Source organism: Symphodus melops, assembly GCF_947650265.1.
Source record: "Symphodus melops genome assembly, chromosome: 18".
Taxonomy (NCBI): domain Eukaryota; kingdom Metazoa; phylum Chordata; class Actinopteri; order Labriformes; family Labridae; genus Symphodus; species Symphodus melops.
Window position 1 is genome coordinate 1,223,003 of NC_136708.1, and position 17,676 is coordinate 1,240,678.

General features: G+C 47.4%; 1 protein-coding gene across 3 annotated transcripts in view; it reads left to right on the plus strand.

The window, feature by feature from the left end:
* LOC306838903 (glutamate receptor ionotropic, kainate 5-like) overlaps positions 1 to 17,676 on the plus strand; it is a 134,592-nt gene that overhangs the window by 76,546 nt on the left and 40,370 nt on the right. For all 3 annotated transcript variants that reach the window (XM_079367319.1, XM_079367318.1, XM_079367320.1), the window contains exons 3-7: positions 5,451 to 5,609; positions 13,551 to 13,715; positions 15,141 to 15,238; positions 16,126 to 16,291; positions 17,414 to 17,592. In XM_079367319.1, the coding sequence (XP_079223445.1) occupies positions 5,501 to 5,609; positions 13,551 to 13,715; positions 15,141 to 15,238; positions 16,126 to 16,291; positions 17,414 to 17,592 (717 nt within the window). In that variant the 5' untranslated portion in view covers positions 5,451 to 5,500. The remainder of the gene's footprint in view (positions 1 to 5,450; positions 5,610 to 13,550; positions 13,716 to 15,140; positions 15,239 to 16,125; positions 16,292 to 17,413; positions 17,593 to 17,676) is intronic.

Below are 17,676 nucleotides of genomic sequence, written 5' to 3' on the forward strand. Positions count from 1 at the left end.
ACTGTCTGGCCTGATCTTTGCTTCTTATGTCATGGAATGAGAGGTTTTTTCTGCACTTGTCTTATATTGAGTAAAGTCTCACTGAATGAGCACCTTCTCCTCAGCTTCATATGATCTGATCCAAGCGTCAGTAACACCTTCATTTCATCCTCTGCCTGAGACGTTTATTTCAGCTGCTGTCTCTTTAAGGCCCTTCTGCCCACGTGCCAACTTTCCTCTGATTGGCCGGCTCTCTGGCAGCCTTCCAGGGGGCAGAACGCTGCAGGGCTGCCAGGTGAGGGCTGCTGGGAGGAGAGAGTCTATGAAAGAGGTTTCAGTGGCCGACGTGTGTCAGGGGAACGACGGCTCGATTTACAGAACAGACATATCCAGCATTGTTACACTACATGCAAGTTTGAAAATGGCGCTCAGCACACTAGCTCAACTTTAACCCTTTATAGTTAGATTCATGCATGTGCAACATGATCTCTGTGATCTGCATACATGATGTGATTAAAGGTTGAGCGGTATCAGTGTGCTGAATGTTCACAGCACCTGCAGAGTTAAAGAAGTCTGATTGTGTTGAAGCTGCTGAACTGTGAGGCGGGTGCCAGCACACACGTCATGTGACGCCACACTGGCACTGAATGAGCGCAGCACGGCTCCATGTGTTCACCGTTAGACTCACACATGAATAAAACAGGACGGAGGTTACACGTGAATGTTCCTGATCGGCTCTTATCGACGCGGCTGCAGCTGCTGCGGAGTGACGACTGACTCGGAGAGAAGTGAAGAACAGATGGGGGTTGATTGGGAGAAGAACAATGAAGAGTTCAGTTTCCTGCTATGAGACGCCGTTAATCCATTTTCTGAGTGAAAAAGGAAAAAAAAAGCTTATCTAAAGCTCATCGCTCAGCGGCGGAGGAGGGATGCAGAGGAATCCGTCAAGGTGCCACCGTAGCTGAGACACTTATCGACAGACTAAAGAGTCTCACGGCACATAATTCCTCAGATAATTTAGAGACAGCAGTGGGAGGTATCGACACAGGGAGAAAAACAACACGTGAACAATGAGGGGGAGATGTTCACAGATCTTAAAGTGAAAGCTTCTTTTTCCTGCCTTCAAACTTTACTCAGGTGTGTCCTTCCTTTTGAGCAGAAATCTCCTGGTTACGCTGAATGAACACATCACAGCATGAGTGAAGGTGATCATTGATGTTTCACGCCTCACTCTCTCAATTAAAGCTGCCAGACTTCCCACGTTCTCTCTCTCCTGAGCTTCACTCGTATCAAACAGTCCAGAGACGGGCTGACTGGCTGCTGAGTGCTGTTAATCCATACGCACTTCTTGAGATCACTGTGATCCACTCTGACAGTTAAATTGTGTTGAAAACAGGTGACCAGGCCGCTCTGTGGTCACGACACAGACGCCCTGTTAGAAGTTATTTTCTGTCTGGTCGGTTTTGAAAGGACTGAAGGAGGAGAAGTTACGCCCTCTTTCTTTTACATGTGTGTCTCTTGTATCAAATAAAATAAATGATCCTCATTCGGGTCCTCGATAATCCAACATGGCTCATGATGCGTCACTAAGGTGCATGAACGTCTGCCGTCTTCATCCAATGAGATTTCAGATTTCACAGTTTGCTCCCCCGCTGGTCTGCGATCACTCCGTGTATGTGCACAGTGCGGTCCAGCAGGTGGCAGCGTGCACGTAGTCAAGTTTACGAATGTGCTAAGAAACAGAAAGAAGAAGAAAAAGTAACCATGGCAACCGTTCACAGACTACATTCACCCGTGTTTGGTGAGGACAGTGGAGTCCATCCTGCTAACTGAGGGCGTTTTTATTCACTCCCCCCCCCGAGAGTTTTTAAACAAGACGAAACACGTAGAATTACACCATATAGATTACACCCCTGCAGTGTTTGAGGAGGCTTGCTTCCCGTCGACAGTAGTCCACCTCTAAAGGGCGGGCTCGGGCACGGTACCAGAACACCTGTGTTCACTCTCATCAAATGATCCGGGCCTGATGGGAAACGCCCCTCACACACGCTTCATTAAGAAGAGTGCAGTTTAGCACCATCACACATTCAGCCTCGTCAACATGACACCTGATAATCAGCCTGTACGAAAACAATCACATCCTCATTATCATCATCATCATCATCATCATCATCATCTGTATCAGAACACAGACACTCTCTCTCTCCCATTGGTGGCTGTTATCGTTCACTCTTCATCTCTCTGCCATCCGGCTCATCCCGATCGACTCCAGCCAATTTAAATTCCATCTGAAATCTCATTTAAATTCATGTGGGACGCCTCATTGGCAGGGCGGCGATAAACATTTAGCGTGGGGCGGGTTAGACAAATCAGGAAGGAGCAGTCCGGGGGGGGGGGGAACTGTCCAGGCAGAGATGAGACGATGCACCAGTTGCATGATGGGAGTGAACGGCGTTGGGGTGTCGCTCTGAGATCTTGAATAAAAACATGCACACGCTTGGCTGATGAAAAAAATCTCACTGCAGTCTCGCTAATCTACTTTGAACACTTGGACTCGTTTTCGTCATGCTCACTCGCTCAGCCATTTTAAATCTCTCTCTCTCTCTCTCTCTCTTGTTTTCCTGTTTCTGTCTCCTCTCTCGCTCATGTTCACGTTCTCTCTGTTGCTCATCTTCTCCCTTGGCCTTCTCTTTTCTCTAATCTTCTCAAACACACGCCGCCTCGCTCGCCCCTCTCTCTCAGATTCAATCCAAACTGAATCAGCTACTTTGTGAAAAAGCAGCTCGCGTGATGATTTTAAAGCTCATTTTATCAGGATCTTTGTCCTCTCTGAACACGACTGAAACTGCTGAATCTCTTTTTCTTTGTCCTCATTTCATGAAAAAAAACTAAAATGTTGAACACAGCCAACAAGTGTGCAGATATAACGTTCAAAACATCCAATTATGAAACTAAACAACCTGAGGGTTTTCACACCTGCATCGTTTGGACGAGTTCTTCAGAATCAGACTGATGTGGACACAGAACCAGCGAGAGGACTCAGCTCGCTCCGAACCCTGCGGCGCTTAGTTTGAAGCAACCAGTAACTGGATGACTTCTCACACTCCTGTAGTCATGCTATGAGCAGCAGTAATAATAGCAGTGTTGGTGGGTAATATGCAGTAAGAGGAACATGTGATAATCAGCAGTGAAACAGTGCTGCCATCACTCACTGTCTCCACCCAGTTCAGTGTCTTCAGAGCCTCGACCACTTCCATCAGAGAGTTTCTATCCGGCTGCTCGTCCCTCGAACCTGCAGCTCTTCAGCCTTCACATGTTGCAGCAGCTCGAGGTGTTACGGTTTAAAGGGTGACCACGTTAACTGGCGACCTTTGGCTGCATGAACAGACGACTCGTGTTGTTTAATCTTCATGATCCTGACGTTGTTCAATAACAGATGAATCAAAGAAGCGATCAGTCCAGAGTGACGTGTTAAAGGCTAACACACCGGCAGTGTTGGAAGCTTCCAGCACCGGTTAGCTAGTTTGTCAACGTCTCTTTAAGTAACGTTTATTTTGCTCATGTGACCTGGCTGCTGCAAGACAACCCACCATTCATTTTGTTGGTAGGCTAACAAGCTAACAAGCTAATTGGCGTCTTGGAGGCGTTCCACAATGCAAAGTGCGACTAGTCGACGTCCAAGCATCTCAAGAAACATCCTGCACTCATTAAACAACAGAAACATGTTGGAGCCGTTAGAGTCTACACGTCGTACATCCGTCTGCACCTGGAGGACGTCGTTTTCACATCTTTGATTTCTGTTTCAGAACGTCCTCGTTGGGAGCGTTGGTGTGCATGGTCGGCCAGTTCTTCCATGAAGAGTGTCACTGCTTGCTTTGAGGATCACAATGATCTGGGCTCCGTCTGTGAATGTCAAATTATCTCCAAGTGTCTGAAGGAAAAAAGCAGCACGGGTTAATAAGAGCCGCCGCGTGTGAATCACTTTGTTCTCCCTCTGGACCTCCTGGGCAGCCATTTCCTTTTTTAGTTCTTGGAGTCAGGCGGAGGTATTTGGATGATTACAGGAGGTCAGCGAAGTACTAATAAGAATGATAATGATGCGTCAGCGGTGGAGTCAGACGAGGACAGTCCATACATGCCACAGACCTGAGACGAGGCCTCATTAAAAACAAGATTAAAAATTAATTACAGTCTCTGAAGGAGCTGCTGGTGTGAGCCGACAATAAATATCAGTAAGTTTAACAGGGAGCACGCCAACTGAATGAAATCTTAAAGTAGAAAAGATCATGATTTTTAACTTCTATCTGTTTAGAGAAGGAAACACATTAAAGATGTGGTGAGAGGCGGGATTATAAATAGACTGAAGCCCTGTTCAGACCGCCGTTTAAAGCTGCGACACTTGTTTGTCCAGTAACATTTAACATTTGGAAAAGAGCGCCGGTGATGTCACCCGCGCCTCACTGAAAAGTTGAACGATTTTCGACTTGAACGTTTGGAGATCAGAGCGCTTGGTAAAAAGATGCTGGACGCTGCGCTGTTCATCCAGACTGCTGCCTTCTGCTACGAATGCACTGTGTGTGTGTGTGTGTGTGTGTGTGTGTGTGTGTGTGTGTGTGTGTGTGTGTGTGTGTGTGCATGTGTGTGTGCATGTGTGTGTGCATGTCTGTGTATGTGGAGCTCCCACTGTGCCGTGCTTCTGTAACACCGAAACGCAGTCTGAGCTCACAGCAGTATTAAGCTGTTGGGAAATCACTGACAGTACAAAGAGGTGATGACGGCTTTAAGTGACGTTGTTGCCTTCTGGCTTGTGATTGGTTCTTTTCAGTTTCTGCTGGAAATACGTCACAACACAGTTCGTTTCATGTGGTATTCTTCTTCTGTGGTGTGGTTGTCCTCCTGTCCTCCAGGTGGCAGCAGAGATCTCAGAGAACGTACAGATTACTCTCATGGTTGAACCAGGGTTAACAAACTGATGAATAAATATAAACAACATGTTTCGAAGCTGTGGTAAAGAAGCTCGAGCTGAGGTCACTGTTTGCACTTTTAAATGATATTCTTTCACGTATCTGGAGTTTCTTTCCGGCAGCTGCGTTTAAAACCTGCTGTTCGTCTCCAAATGGACTCTTGTTTTGACAGAGTGGATGATGAGTCTGTGCTAACGAATCTAATGGACGAGATGTGGATAACAAGGTCGATGCTCCGCTTCCTGCAGAGACGCATAACTGTCAACACGCTGTGGAGCTTGTTATGAGTGATGCTTCATTGCGACAGACACTGTTTGAAAATAAGGTGTTAACGGAGAAGCTGTCAGGCTGCTGCATGGTTCGTCTCATTATCATTGTTCTTCTTTCTAAAGGGGGAAAAGTCTATTTAAAGCATGTGGAAGCTGTTATTCAAAACATCGGGACAATAAGTGAGATGAATCAATCTGATGTATCTTTGTGGTGGTAATGACTCCTTCTGTCCTGCAGGGGGCGGTACAGGCGGCCAGCAGACCATTCTCCATGAGGAGCAGTGGAAGATGCCGGCTCTGCCAGCACTGCTGCTGTCGATTTACGTCGTCGTCCTGCTGCTGACCATGGCACCGCTCTCCTTCAGCCAGGCCAACACCCTCTCTGCCGTCCGCATGGGTGAGTACAGTCGCCGTGACAACAAGCCCGTCCAAAGATGTCATGTGTCCGGACCTTAAATCGAAACATAAAACTAACTTGGGACTTTTCAGTTTGGCACTGGACCTGTCTTCAATCGGATCCTGTTGGTCCACCTCGGGCCCTTCATATGAAGATACTGGACCTGGCTTGGGACTCGGTTAGGATTTGTAGGTCTGGGACTAGAAAGGGTGACCAACAGAAAGTTTAGACTGTATGTTTGACTTGGGAAGTTTTCAGGTCCTGATGTGGGGTTAGCTTGTTGAGCATGTTGATTTGGTCTTGAGACTTTGCAGGAACTCGTCGCTCTTGTTCTGGCTCTCGGTTGGGCCATACTGATCTGGGCTAAGGATTTGTCAGGGGATTGGCGGCCTGTTTCTGGACCTGTTGGGACAGGTTCTCGACTTGGACATTTTGGTTACGTCTTGGGACTTGTCGGTGGGGATCGGGTACCCACAGTAGAATACCTTGACGTTGGACTGGAATTTGTCGGTGTGGAACCCTGTGATACATAGTCAAGACTTGTTTGCATGGACTTGAGATAATCAAAACAAGTTTTTGGTTTTGACTTGGGACTTGAGTGGGACTTGTAGTTCCTGTATTAGGTAGTTTGAAGTTCTTTCTGAAGGCCTCGTAGTTCTTGTGCCAAAGGATGAATTGGGACACACAACATGGGGACTTGTTGAGTGGGACTTGTTTAGGATTTGGTTGACTTGAACTTGGTGATAGATGGTCAAGACTTGTCAACATGAACTCGGGATAAGTTTTCTGTCTTTTTTGTCTAAAATGTGAGCTTGTCCCTGTTTTACGACGTACTGGTCTTGACCCAGGACTTGATGGTCTGGATCGGGTACTCTGTAGAGTCTGCGTGTCTTGACTGACACAGTATCGGTGGTTGTTTTACTTGATATGTTGTCATTTACCCAGAATCCTCCTGCCTATAAACACAGTCTGTCTCTCTCCTGTGTGTTCGCTCCTCCTCTGTTTGCTCGTGTTTGTATCTCGCTCTCTCTGGTGTTTCCTCATCGTTGTGTTTCTCATCTCACCTCCCACCGCTGTCTGTTTGCCATCTTGATTCCTCTCACGCGACCTCTTTTCTTTGTTTGTCTTCTTGCGAGCGCCCCCGAGGCTTCCCTTCCTCGTTCACACGCTCTGCGTTTCCATTCCTTCTGCTCCTTCTTTCTGTCCCACGTTGAATCATTTGTAAAATGCAAATGAACTCTGCAGAGACTGGATCAGGGAGCGTCTCTGTGACTCCATTCTCGTCTCGGCCTGAGTCTCGCTCTGCTATCAGCCGCGCTCCCTCCTCATCCTCGTCGCGCCCGGCAGAGGAAGATTAACTCCCATAAAAGCTGCGACCTAAAGGGAGGGAAGTAAAAGTTCAGCTCTCTCCTCCTCGCAGCAGATAAGGATTTTTTTTTTTCCTTCACGTTCATCTCTCCGCCCTGATGGCCCTGAGTTGAAATCCCCTGTTGCTTTTATCACGCGGGGCTTCAGTGAAAGCGGCGAGCAATTACATGGTGCAGGCTGCCATGGTAACCGGGTGGTCTGGTGATGTGTAATGGCTCACCTTTCACTCTTCCATTAATAACAGCTGACTGCTGCACACACGCACACGCACACTCGTCTTCCATGTCTGATAAGTGGAGTCACAGTGGAAATGACAGAGGTCACATTTTAACCCTGAAGAACAACATGACACGCTGACGGTTTCATCTCAATAGAGTTCAGTTTAAATTACACGTTAAAGAAAAGTCTATTCTACATTTATAATCTCATTTAACCCCGTCAGGCCCAAACTCGTCCTCATCAAACCTTCTAGAAATAAACAGAAGGACCGATGACCTGTCTGAGGGTTTCATCATTCACAACATAGGCCGTGCTTTGTTTTCCACCTGAAGGTCAAACTTTGACCTCTGAACTGTGTGCGCATGCTGTGATGTTCATGCGTGGTGTTTTGCCATCCTTGCCTGTGGAGTAATAAAGTGAACGTTCTCTACAGTGAGTGAAGTAACACAAACAAATATCAAGCAAGCATTTTTGTTCAAATTCCTCCGTGAATGCTTTTTTTGGACCGTGTTCAGGTAACATGAATATTTCTCTTTTAGCATCGCTGCTCTCTTCAGGTGGTGGAAAATCCACTTTAGTTCCACTTCAACACTCGCAGCTCAAACACAAACATTCAAAGGTTCATGATTCAGTCGAATCAAAAGGACTGTGTGAAAGGTTTTCTGTGCGTTAAGAACCGCGTGGCAGCACTGATTTCTGGTCCACTTCGTCCTGCGGGGCATTCTGTAGTTTGTTTAAGCTGCTGCTGCTTCAACATCATTTATCTGAGCCGACACCTTTTGAAGAACTTCACAACACAGTCCCCGCTCGCACCTCCCCACTATGTATTTAACATATCTTAACCAGGAAGTGCTCGTTACAGAGCTGCAGCTCCTGGACCAGCCGTCGTGTCCTGACCATTTCATGAACACACACCCTCTTCTTCTTCTCTCCTCCTCCTCCTCCTCCTCAGCTAAAGAAGGGTCCGAGCTTTTCTGCTGAAGAGTGGACACAGACGAACAAACAGAAAGTAGACATGTTCTAGACTATTGTTTCAGTCACCGTGCAACTTGTGGCGTTTCTCCCGACGCCACATGACCAGACGGGTAACTCTAATCCAGCGAGAACCTCTGTGCTCAGGTTTAGTTTTCCAAAAAGAATTTCAGCAAGGTGACGGTTCTATCAATCCAAAAACAAACCCAGCTGCAAAAAGCAATCAGAAGCCACAATCGAATAGGAGAGGAGGACTCATGACTCAGCTGTGATTATCAATCTCATACGTTTAACGAGCTGATTCATGGCTGTCACGCTGGGAGATGACCCAGAATGCATTATGACACTGGCTGTAATTAGAGCAGCTGTGTGTGTGTGTGTGTGTGTGTGTGTGTGTGCGTGCCGCCTCACAGGTCAATACACGGCTGTCAGTCAGATGGTGATTAGTTACCAGAGCAGCTGAAACAGTCAATCTGTGGATCAGGAGGAAGACGAGGTTATCGCTGCACAGAAACACGAGACTGATGATGTTCTAAAAATATGAACCTTTTCTAAAGTTTAACCCTTTAAGAACTGTCCTCCTGTAGCAGCTCCGAGTGATGCATGTCAAATATACCGTTTGTAGAAATATGGCAGCGTAATGAAGTCAAACTGCCCTTGTTGTTCTCTGCTCTGAGTTTACACTCAAACTGTTTTCACATGCTGAAAAGATGGACGCAGACTCTGGAGGGCGGCTCCTGAAGGTCTCCTGATCTGAGCTCACAGCGTGTACAGATGTTGTTCATTCAGCGTCTGTTTGTCTTCCCTCACATGCTTCCTGCTTCTTCAGCAGGTCCTTGGTGTGGAAACGGAGACGTTTGTCAGATTCTCCCAGTTTAGATCATTTGACATCCTCCAAACATCCAGGCCTTCATTTGGTCTGGTCGTTTCTTCCCTGCAGCACGTCCTGCATGGCTGTATGACGTCACAGGTGGGCGTGGTCTCAGGCTGAATTCAGACGATTGTTTGGAATAGGTGACTTATAGAGTTGGAAATAAAAGAAGGTCTCAAAATAAATCTTCATCAGCGTGCAGGTACCCTGTCCTCAGGCCAGATTCAAAATAAATAAATAAATATAAATAATGTATCAAGGAATTTTTAACAATTCAGCGGCATCGGTGTCCTTCAGCTGTGAGACGAGAAGCCGCCATGAATTATTTCCACCTGAGCGATCAGTCTCTCTGAAGGAGTCACTAAACTCAATTCATCAATAAAGATCCCTAAACGATAGAAGAGACGGAGTACCGATCAGTTTGTAACAACAGGATGGATTTCACTTTAAACTCTATTCTATATTTATTATTTTTTTGTACATTCAAATAACTCATTTTATTTTTTAGTTTACATTCTATTCTATTATTGCTAATCTGAGAGTTTATTGTTATTATTGTTGCTGCATGGTCTGCAGAACAGTCCTTACATTTTACTGCACATCTGTATGAGCATGTGACAAATAAAAATCTTGAATCTTGAAGTTTTAAAAATTCTCGTCATTTGGGAAGTTAAAGGACCAATCAGAGAGCTGCTCTCTTCCTCTGTGATCATGAAGGAAACATGCTGTGTTGAGACAACAATGCAGCAGCCAGTACGTCCTCCTTCTAACTTTAGATTCTGCTCCTGAATGCTCTGGATTTGATTGGACCAGAGAAGGTAGACGGGGCTTTGAAGGAGCACAGAGCTGTAACGAAGCGGAGCACCCCAACCTGTGGAAGTTCTGGGTTAGACGCTCACACAGGACTCCCACTGAAGAGACAGAGTCCTGCAGAAGTCAATAAAGACATGGACATGGCTGTTTGTGGTGTCTATTCACAGAATGTAAATATTCCTGCAGGGGGCGCTGGAGTCCCCTGTGTGTCCCTGCAGGGGGCGCTGGAGTCCCCCGTGTGTGCCTGCAGGGGGCGCTGGAGTCCCCTGTGTGTCCCTGCAGAGGGCGCTGGAGACCCTGTGTGTCCCTGCAGGGGGCGCTGGAGACCCTGTGTGTCCCTGCAGGGGGCGCTGGAGTCCCCCGTGTGTCCCTGCAGGGGGCGCTGGAGTCCCCCGTGTGTCCCTGCAGGGGGCGCTGGAGTCCCCCGTGTGTCCCTGCAGGGGGCGCTGGAGTCCCATGGATGGCGGTCTCCGTGCTGGAAATGCTGTCTCAGGCTAACTTTGAGTCAAGCTAACGACAGGCTGAGAGCTGAGGCGGGTTTAAGCACGGCGCCCACCTGTCAATCAGCTCAGCTACTAATGAGCTGTAAACACTAAGTGCATCAGGGGCTGATGGGATTGTTTTTAGCTCTGACCTGATAGCGGCGTTGGATCAGAAAAAGAGTTGATACAAATACTCCTGAGGGGAAAATCAATATCCTGCTTTCGACTTCCCGTCTGGATCAAAGCGAGGATTGTTCTGTTGCTTATTTCAGGATTTATGTGACACTAAAAACAAGACATTAAGAAAACAAATTTATCTGCAAGAACAACTGAGATCTTCAGGGAGCAGTTTACCCGCCACATCGCAGCGCTTCACTTAAACCAAATTTAATGTGGTCACGGCGAGCGGCTCCGAGTAGAAATCAATAGAAGTGTTAAAAATGGGCACAGACTGGCACACACACACACACACACACACACACACACACACGCACGGGGGCCATGTGTGCGATGAGGAGTGTTGTTCTCCTCTGAAAGGACAGAAGCCTCCGGAGGATTCAGCGCTGTGAATCCCGCCTCGGGCAGACGCAGCGATTTGTTGTTCTTAGTCTCTTTTTGTCTTGTCTGGTTGAATCTGTCGACCCACCTGCAGCCCCCCAGAGTCCACTCCTCCTCCTCACATCACGCCATGTCAGAAACATGAAGTGACAACCAAACCTGTTAGTCAATTTTTGTGAAGTTACGCCGCCTCCAGGGGTCGAAATAAAATCAGTCTTTAGGGCGCCGTGAGCCTCGATAAAAGCAGATTCATCGGCGAGTCTCAGGTCCAATCCAGAAGTAAACACAGCGGCGGCACTCCGACTCGCTCTGCAGCCGCTTTACATAAATACAAGATGACGTTTCTGCACCGGCGGGCAGGACGGCGTTTCAGCACCTGGGTAAAAAGTGAAACAGCATAATTTGATATTAAATGTGAGTGGAGCCGGTTGTTCAGCTCGGAGCGGGTAAACAGAGCTGTCAGGAGGTAATTTACAGAAACAGAAGGGAACACAAAGAGAGACCAAACGAGTTCATCACGGACCCAAACAGCTGAGGTCAGAGTGGAGGGAGGCGTGCAGTGAGAAGGACCAATGAGCACGCGTCTATGGACAGAAGTATCAATCGTTACTTCCTCAACTCTAATCTCTGACATCTCAGCTGGAACATGATCCTGCTGAGCTCTCAGGCCAGCAGTCAGTCAGCTCAGCTGTTACTGGGCGAGGGGCGGGCTTACTGGGCGAGGGGCGGGGTTACTGGGCGAGGGGCGGGGTTACTCGTCAGTCACTGAGCTGACATTACAACCAGCCACACTCACACCACGTTCAACGTTAGTCAGATTGGACCGGGAGGATCTGTGCTTTGACTCAAGTCAGGAAGTCGTGTCCTCTGTCGGACACTACAGAGGATCAGTCGGTGTTTTGTGTTTTGGCTCCGCCTGGTTCTAAAACGAGATCGTAACAAAGATGGCTGCTGAAAGCTTCAGAAAAACAAGAGAGTGTTTGAGGACCTCTGATCGTTTCATCGTCTCTCCCTGCAGCCTGCGTGTGTGTGTGTGTGTGTGTGTGTGTGTGTGTGTGTGTGTGTGTGTGTGTGTGTGTGTGTGTGTGTGTGTGTGTGTGTGTGTGTGTGTGTGTGTGTGTGTGTGTGTGTGTGTGTGTGTGTGTGTGTGTGTGGTCGCAGTGAAGCTGATATATTTACAGATAGTGTTTGAACACTGCTGAGTGTCCTGAAGAAGACTCTTTATCTGCACTCTCATCTTCCTCCCCTCCCTCTGAGCGCCGAGCATGCTGGGAAATATTTAGAGTTTTCCTTAATATCTGTCTTAAAGCTCAAAGACATGTCTACTCTTAATAAATACAACATAAAAACATTTGCAGTGAAATGTTTAAAAGGAAATTCATTTTATTTTGTGTTTTTAAGCCCCGAAAACGCCATCGCCGTCTGAATGAAAGGCACCTGGGAGCGATGTCGTGTGATACACGCTCATGACCCCTAAAGCTGTGTCCAGTTCACCAACAAATGAAACGCTGTTATCTGTTATCAGCTAACAAAGACGTGAAGCGTTCCTTTAATGACTAACTGAAGGTAAAATGAACACCATTATGAAATCCAGTCTCCGCCTTGTCCTGTTTCTGAGGAGCGTCTCTGTGAAGGACACGAACCATCTGGCTCTGTTTCTATTTTTCTAAACTGCACGACTCCACAAACGTCTCTTCTGAGGAAGGACTCGATGAATCGGCCTCGTAGTCCGCTCCCGAGACGCGTTAATTATTCACCAAACACAAATCACATCCAGAGCCGAGCCTGCAGAAGAGTTGCTGCTTGTTACTGAGACTGAGCGCCACACTTGCTTTGATATTCAGACGTGTCGGGCGGCGTGTTTGCTCTGCAGCAGAACAGCTCAACGTGTCCACTGACACGGGGAAACAACAGACGGATGAGTTACACAGAAACAGCTCCGTGTGGTCCTGCGTTCTGCGTTTTAAACAGATTAAACTACGTGTTCCTGGGCGATCTTATTTTTAGCATTCCAACAGTCAGACAGGACGAGACAAATATAAACCGAAGTCTGAAGAGGCAGGAAACAGAATCCATGAACATTAAAGGAGCAGTCTGTAACTCCGCCCCCTAGTGTTTTAAATGAGTACTGCAGTCTAAACTCTAATCATCAAAGAGAGCTGTCTCCCCCCCTCCTCTCACACAGCTCAGCATGTGGTGGACACTGTAGCTTCAGTGTTTAGCCAGCTCTGCATGTGGTGGACACTGTAGCTTCAGTGTTTAGCCAGCTCTGCATGTGGTGGACACTGTAGCTTCAGTGTTTAGCCAGCTCTGCATGTGGTGGACACTGTAGCTTCAGTGTTTAGCCAGCTCTGCATGGGTCTGTAAAGCTTTCTGCGTTCTAACCTCTCTCCATGTTTCATCTCCAACATTGATCCTAGTTTGAGCAGCTTTCTGCTGCTGGAGCTTATTAGAAACATGCAGAGGCTTTTTAGCTCGGGTACAATCACTTCTATCTGAAGCAGTTCCACTGCCCGCTTCCATCGCTGCAACACCTGTTCACCTGATAACTGCTCTCATATCTGGCAAACCCAGGGGCGTCCAAAACGGCCTTCAAAGCAGCGAAAACTAAAAACATTATTGTATTCTCAAACTGTACCTTCCTGTATCTCCCTCCAGCGGCCATTTTGGATGACCAGTCAACGTGCGGTCGTGGTGAGCGTCTGGCGCTGGCCTTGGCGAGGGAGAACATCAACAGTCTGATGGAGGGCCCCTCGGAGGCGAGGGTGGAGGTGGACGTCTACGAGTTGACCAAGGACTCCCAGTACGACACCACAGAGACCAGTGAGTAACTGCCCGCTCCTTCAGCGTGAGGGAGCAGAGCGATAAAACATCCGCCTCCTTTGACCAGGCGGGTCCACGTGAAGCGGGCGTACGTGTTTCCTCCACGCTCTGTGGAGCGGCACTTTACACACCACACACACAGAGTAAAACACCTGAACACGCCTTGATCAGGACTAACACACAGAACCATGGTTCTGTGTTGAAGCAATGAAAGGGAGCAATTTCAAACTTTCTTTTTTTTTTTTAAAGGTTTATTTTTGGCCTTTTTGAGTTTATTGATAGGACAGTGGATAGAGTCGGAAACAGGGAGAGAGTGGGGAGAGACATGCGGGAAAGTGGCCACAGGCCGGACACGAACCCGGGCCGCCCGCGCGAGGAGCAAAGCCTTGCAACATGGTGCGCGCGCTGCCGCTGCGCTATCGGCGCCACCCAATTTCAAACTTTCTTAACCTTCTTGTCGTTTAGATCCAGAAAAAAAACCAATCACAGGTCGGAGGTGTCAGACTCAGCCTTTCTGGGTTTTTGGAGTCAAACTCATGGATGGTGTGACTCCTCCTGACTCCCTAATGACTTCCTGCTTGAACATGAGGGGAGCAGGCGTACAGACAGAAGGGGGTGTTACACATTCAAAGGGCGTCGCGCCGCCGTGGATCGAGGTCGTCGTGACCGCAGAGCTCTCATCGTTCTGCACGAGCTGCAGGAGCCAACGTTTATCGACTCTGAACTGCCGGCAGCTCGGAGAGAGACTTCCCGACGGAGAGGCAGTTAATGTCTTCTGTCAGAGCTCGACATTGTGCACACACACACACACACACACACACACACACACACACACACACACACACACACACACACACACACACACACACACACACGCGCACACACACACACACACACACCTCTGATATGTTGATATCAGGTTTGATTCTAAACCCTCCTGAAGGTCACGTCTTTGTTTGTTCGTAACAGGAACTTTTTGTGTCGTTGTTTTTCCTTTCATGAAATCAAAAACTTCACATTTATCTTTTAATAAACAAGAAAAACTTTTTCAATCGAGACGAGATTCTTCACGTCGTCTTTTAACGTCTCTTTCAAAGCGGCTCGTTTTTTAAATTATTATAAAATTTGACTGAAACAGATATAAAGATATAAAGTGCAATAGTGCTCAATGAGAGCTTGTAAACTCCACACAGAGAGGCTCCTGTCAGACGGGGATTCAAACCAGCAACCTCCTCCCTGTGAGGAGGCAGAGATAACTTTTTGGAGGTTTTTCAGACATTTGTGTCGAAGTTTAACAGTAACTGTGGTAAACGTTCAGGGATCCTTTCATGACAAATCAAGCTGCTGTTTAAACGATCTTCTTCAAATGTTCTGTTCCACTTTTATTTCATTTTATTGTAGACATACCTTTGTTTTTTCTCTCAGTGTGTCAGATCCTTCCAAAGGGTGTGGTCTCTGTGATTGGCCCCGCCTCCAGCCCCGCCTCCGGTTCCACCGTCAGTCACATCTGTGGGGAAAAAGAGGTGAGTCCGATGTGGCTTTGAAACAGCTCACTGTGTCGTGTCTGTAATGCAGATTCACGCAGCAGCCATGTTCTCATGTTCCAGGTCGTAGGTCGTTTAAACATCTGACATGTGATTGTCAGTTCATCACTTCGTGTTTCCTTCTTGGAAGTGAAACTGCACTTTTATGGGTTATTAAAGGTTTAACTGGTGATTAACCATTCTCCTGCCTGAATGAATCTACATCTCCGTCTTGTCCTAATCCTTTAAATGTGGTCACATGGTCTCCTTCTGCCTGCACTTTACTCCATTCTCTGCCTGGATTTAAAATAAGCTGTGCAGATTTGAGGCCAAGCTGAGCTAATCACAGTTCACTGTTTGAGACCTGAGCAGGTGTGCAGCAGGTGAGATCACTGAGACTTTTTGCTTTTCCCTTCCTCACTGACGTGATTAATCTTTCAGTTTGTCATTAACATTTCAGCGTGAGTGAAGCCTCTGTCATCACAGAGGATCTTTGCTCTCCTCACAGTACTGAGGAACTGTTCTTCTTCTGCTCCTCTGTTGATCTTTGTGGCCTCAGAGAAATGAACTCATGCGGTCAAAGAAGTGAGGCTCTTCTCACTGCAGCGCTCTTTGTTGCTAGGTTACGAAAGTTAACTTCTGCTTGACTGTAGGTGAGACTGATTGATCCTTGATTGAGTTTCGTCGATTTAAAATGCAATCAAAGATCGGTTGAAGTGATCGTGGTGACTATGTGACAAATCATGATTCCTGTTATGTTTCATTTTTTCTGTTGGCTTCTTCTTAAAATATCATGGCCAGGAAAACTTGGTGTCACGGGAATGACCCGGGGACGAGTCATTCTGTCCTTTCTTATATGTCCTCTTCCTCCTCACTCTCTCCCTCAGATTCCTCACGTGAAGATCGGCCCCGAGGAGACGCCGAAGCTGCCGTACCTCCGCTTCGCCTCGGTGACTCTGTACCCGAGTAACGAGGACTTGAGCCTGGCCATCGGCTCCATCCTGCGCTCCTTCGGCTACCCGACAGCCAGCCTCGTGTGTGCCAAAGCCGAGTGTGAGTCCGCCGTTCACACTTTGTCTGATGCGTCCCCTCTGATCTTTAAGCATTTCATTTAAGGGCCACTCTTCATTCCTGCTCTGCTTCCTTCCTCCTCTCCTCCTCCACTCCTCCTTCATCGGTCTCTCTCTTGTTTTTCCGCCCGACTGGTCCCCGCCCTGGCTCACAGTTTAAACCCCGCCCCTCTAAGCCTCTCGGCCTTTAGCTGTATCCTCGTCCTGTTAACGGGCAGTTTAACAGGCCTGCTCTGTTGTTGAGAACGATGCTGTCGGACAGTGAAACCCGGCGGCACCGTGATAAACGTTTTATGGCGGCGATTAGGCGAGACACGCCCGTTGCTTCTGTCAGGGACGAAGGAGACGGAGGCCGAGCGGCTCAGAGTGATAAAAGTGAGGTGAAGCAGGAGAAGAGTTACCAAGGAAACATTTTCTTTAACGACGTTCTCTTTCATTTAAAAGTATTTCAACAATGAAGATTGATTCTGATTTTCTTTTATTCAGCGGTTCTGACTGAAGGAAGAGACAAACACACCTCAGTGCGTGGTTCAAGTTTCTCAGATTTTTTTCTAGAATAGTCCTTGAAGTAGTTCAGAGTTCAAAGATGTCAAACACGGTTGATCCGGACGATAAGTTTCATGGAGTGAGCTTCCTGTTTGAACCCAAACTGTGAAGAGATGACCTGCTGACTAAGAACAGATGAGCACAAACACTGAGAGCTCATTGGTTGTCGTTGGAGGTATCTGTAGAAATATGCAGCTCTGTAATAATCACTTGTTTTTGTCCAGATTGATGAATGGACTTCCAACATAATCACCTTGACTCTGGTCTCAGTTTAATGCAGACCTGCAGAGTTGTTTGTCTCTAATGACTCCGAGGCTCATCAATCTCTCAAACCTGTTTTTTTTTTTTCGAGTGGAAGTGATCATTTTAGAGGTAAACAAGCCAAACAATCAGCCGAGGATTATTTATAGACTCCTGTCGTCTTTGCCAGCGGGCCTCAGAGTCTCCGCACATTTTCAGTCCATCTTCAGAAGAGGCTGATTTATTTTTATTTTTTTTTTACCCCATGCTGTGTTTGTTGTTGCTACGCTTCCTGATTTCTGACTCCGCCCCCCTTTAGGTCTGCTGCGATTGGAGGAGCTTGTCCACCGCTTCCTCATCTCCAGGGAGACGCTGTCGGTTCGAATGCTGGACGACAGTTTGGACCCGACCCCTCTGCTGAAGGAGATCCGTGACGACAAAGTGGCGACCATCATCATCGATGCCAACGCCTCCATCTCCTACCACATCCTCAGGAAGGTCAGGAAACGCTGCCTTCTCAGAGCGTGCTAAATGTACATAACATCCCTGAGAAGACAGCAGCTGTTTCCTTCAAAATAAAAC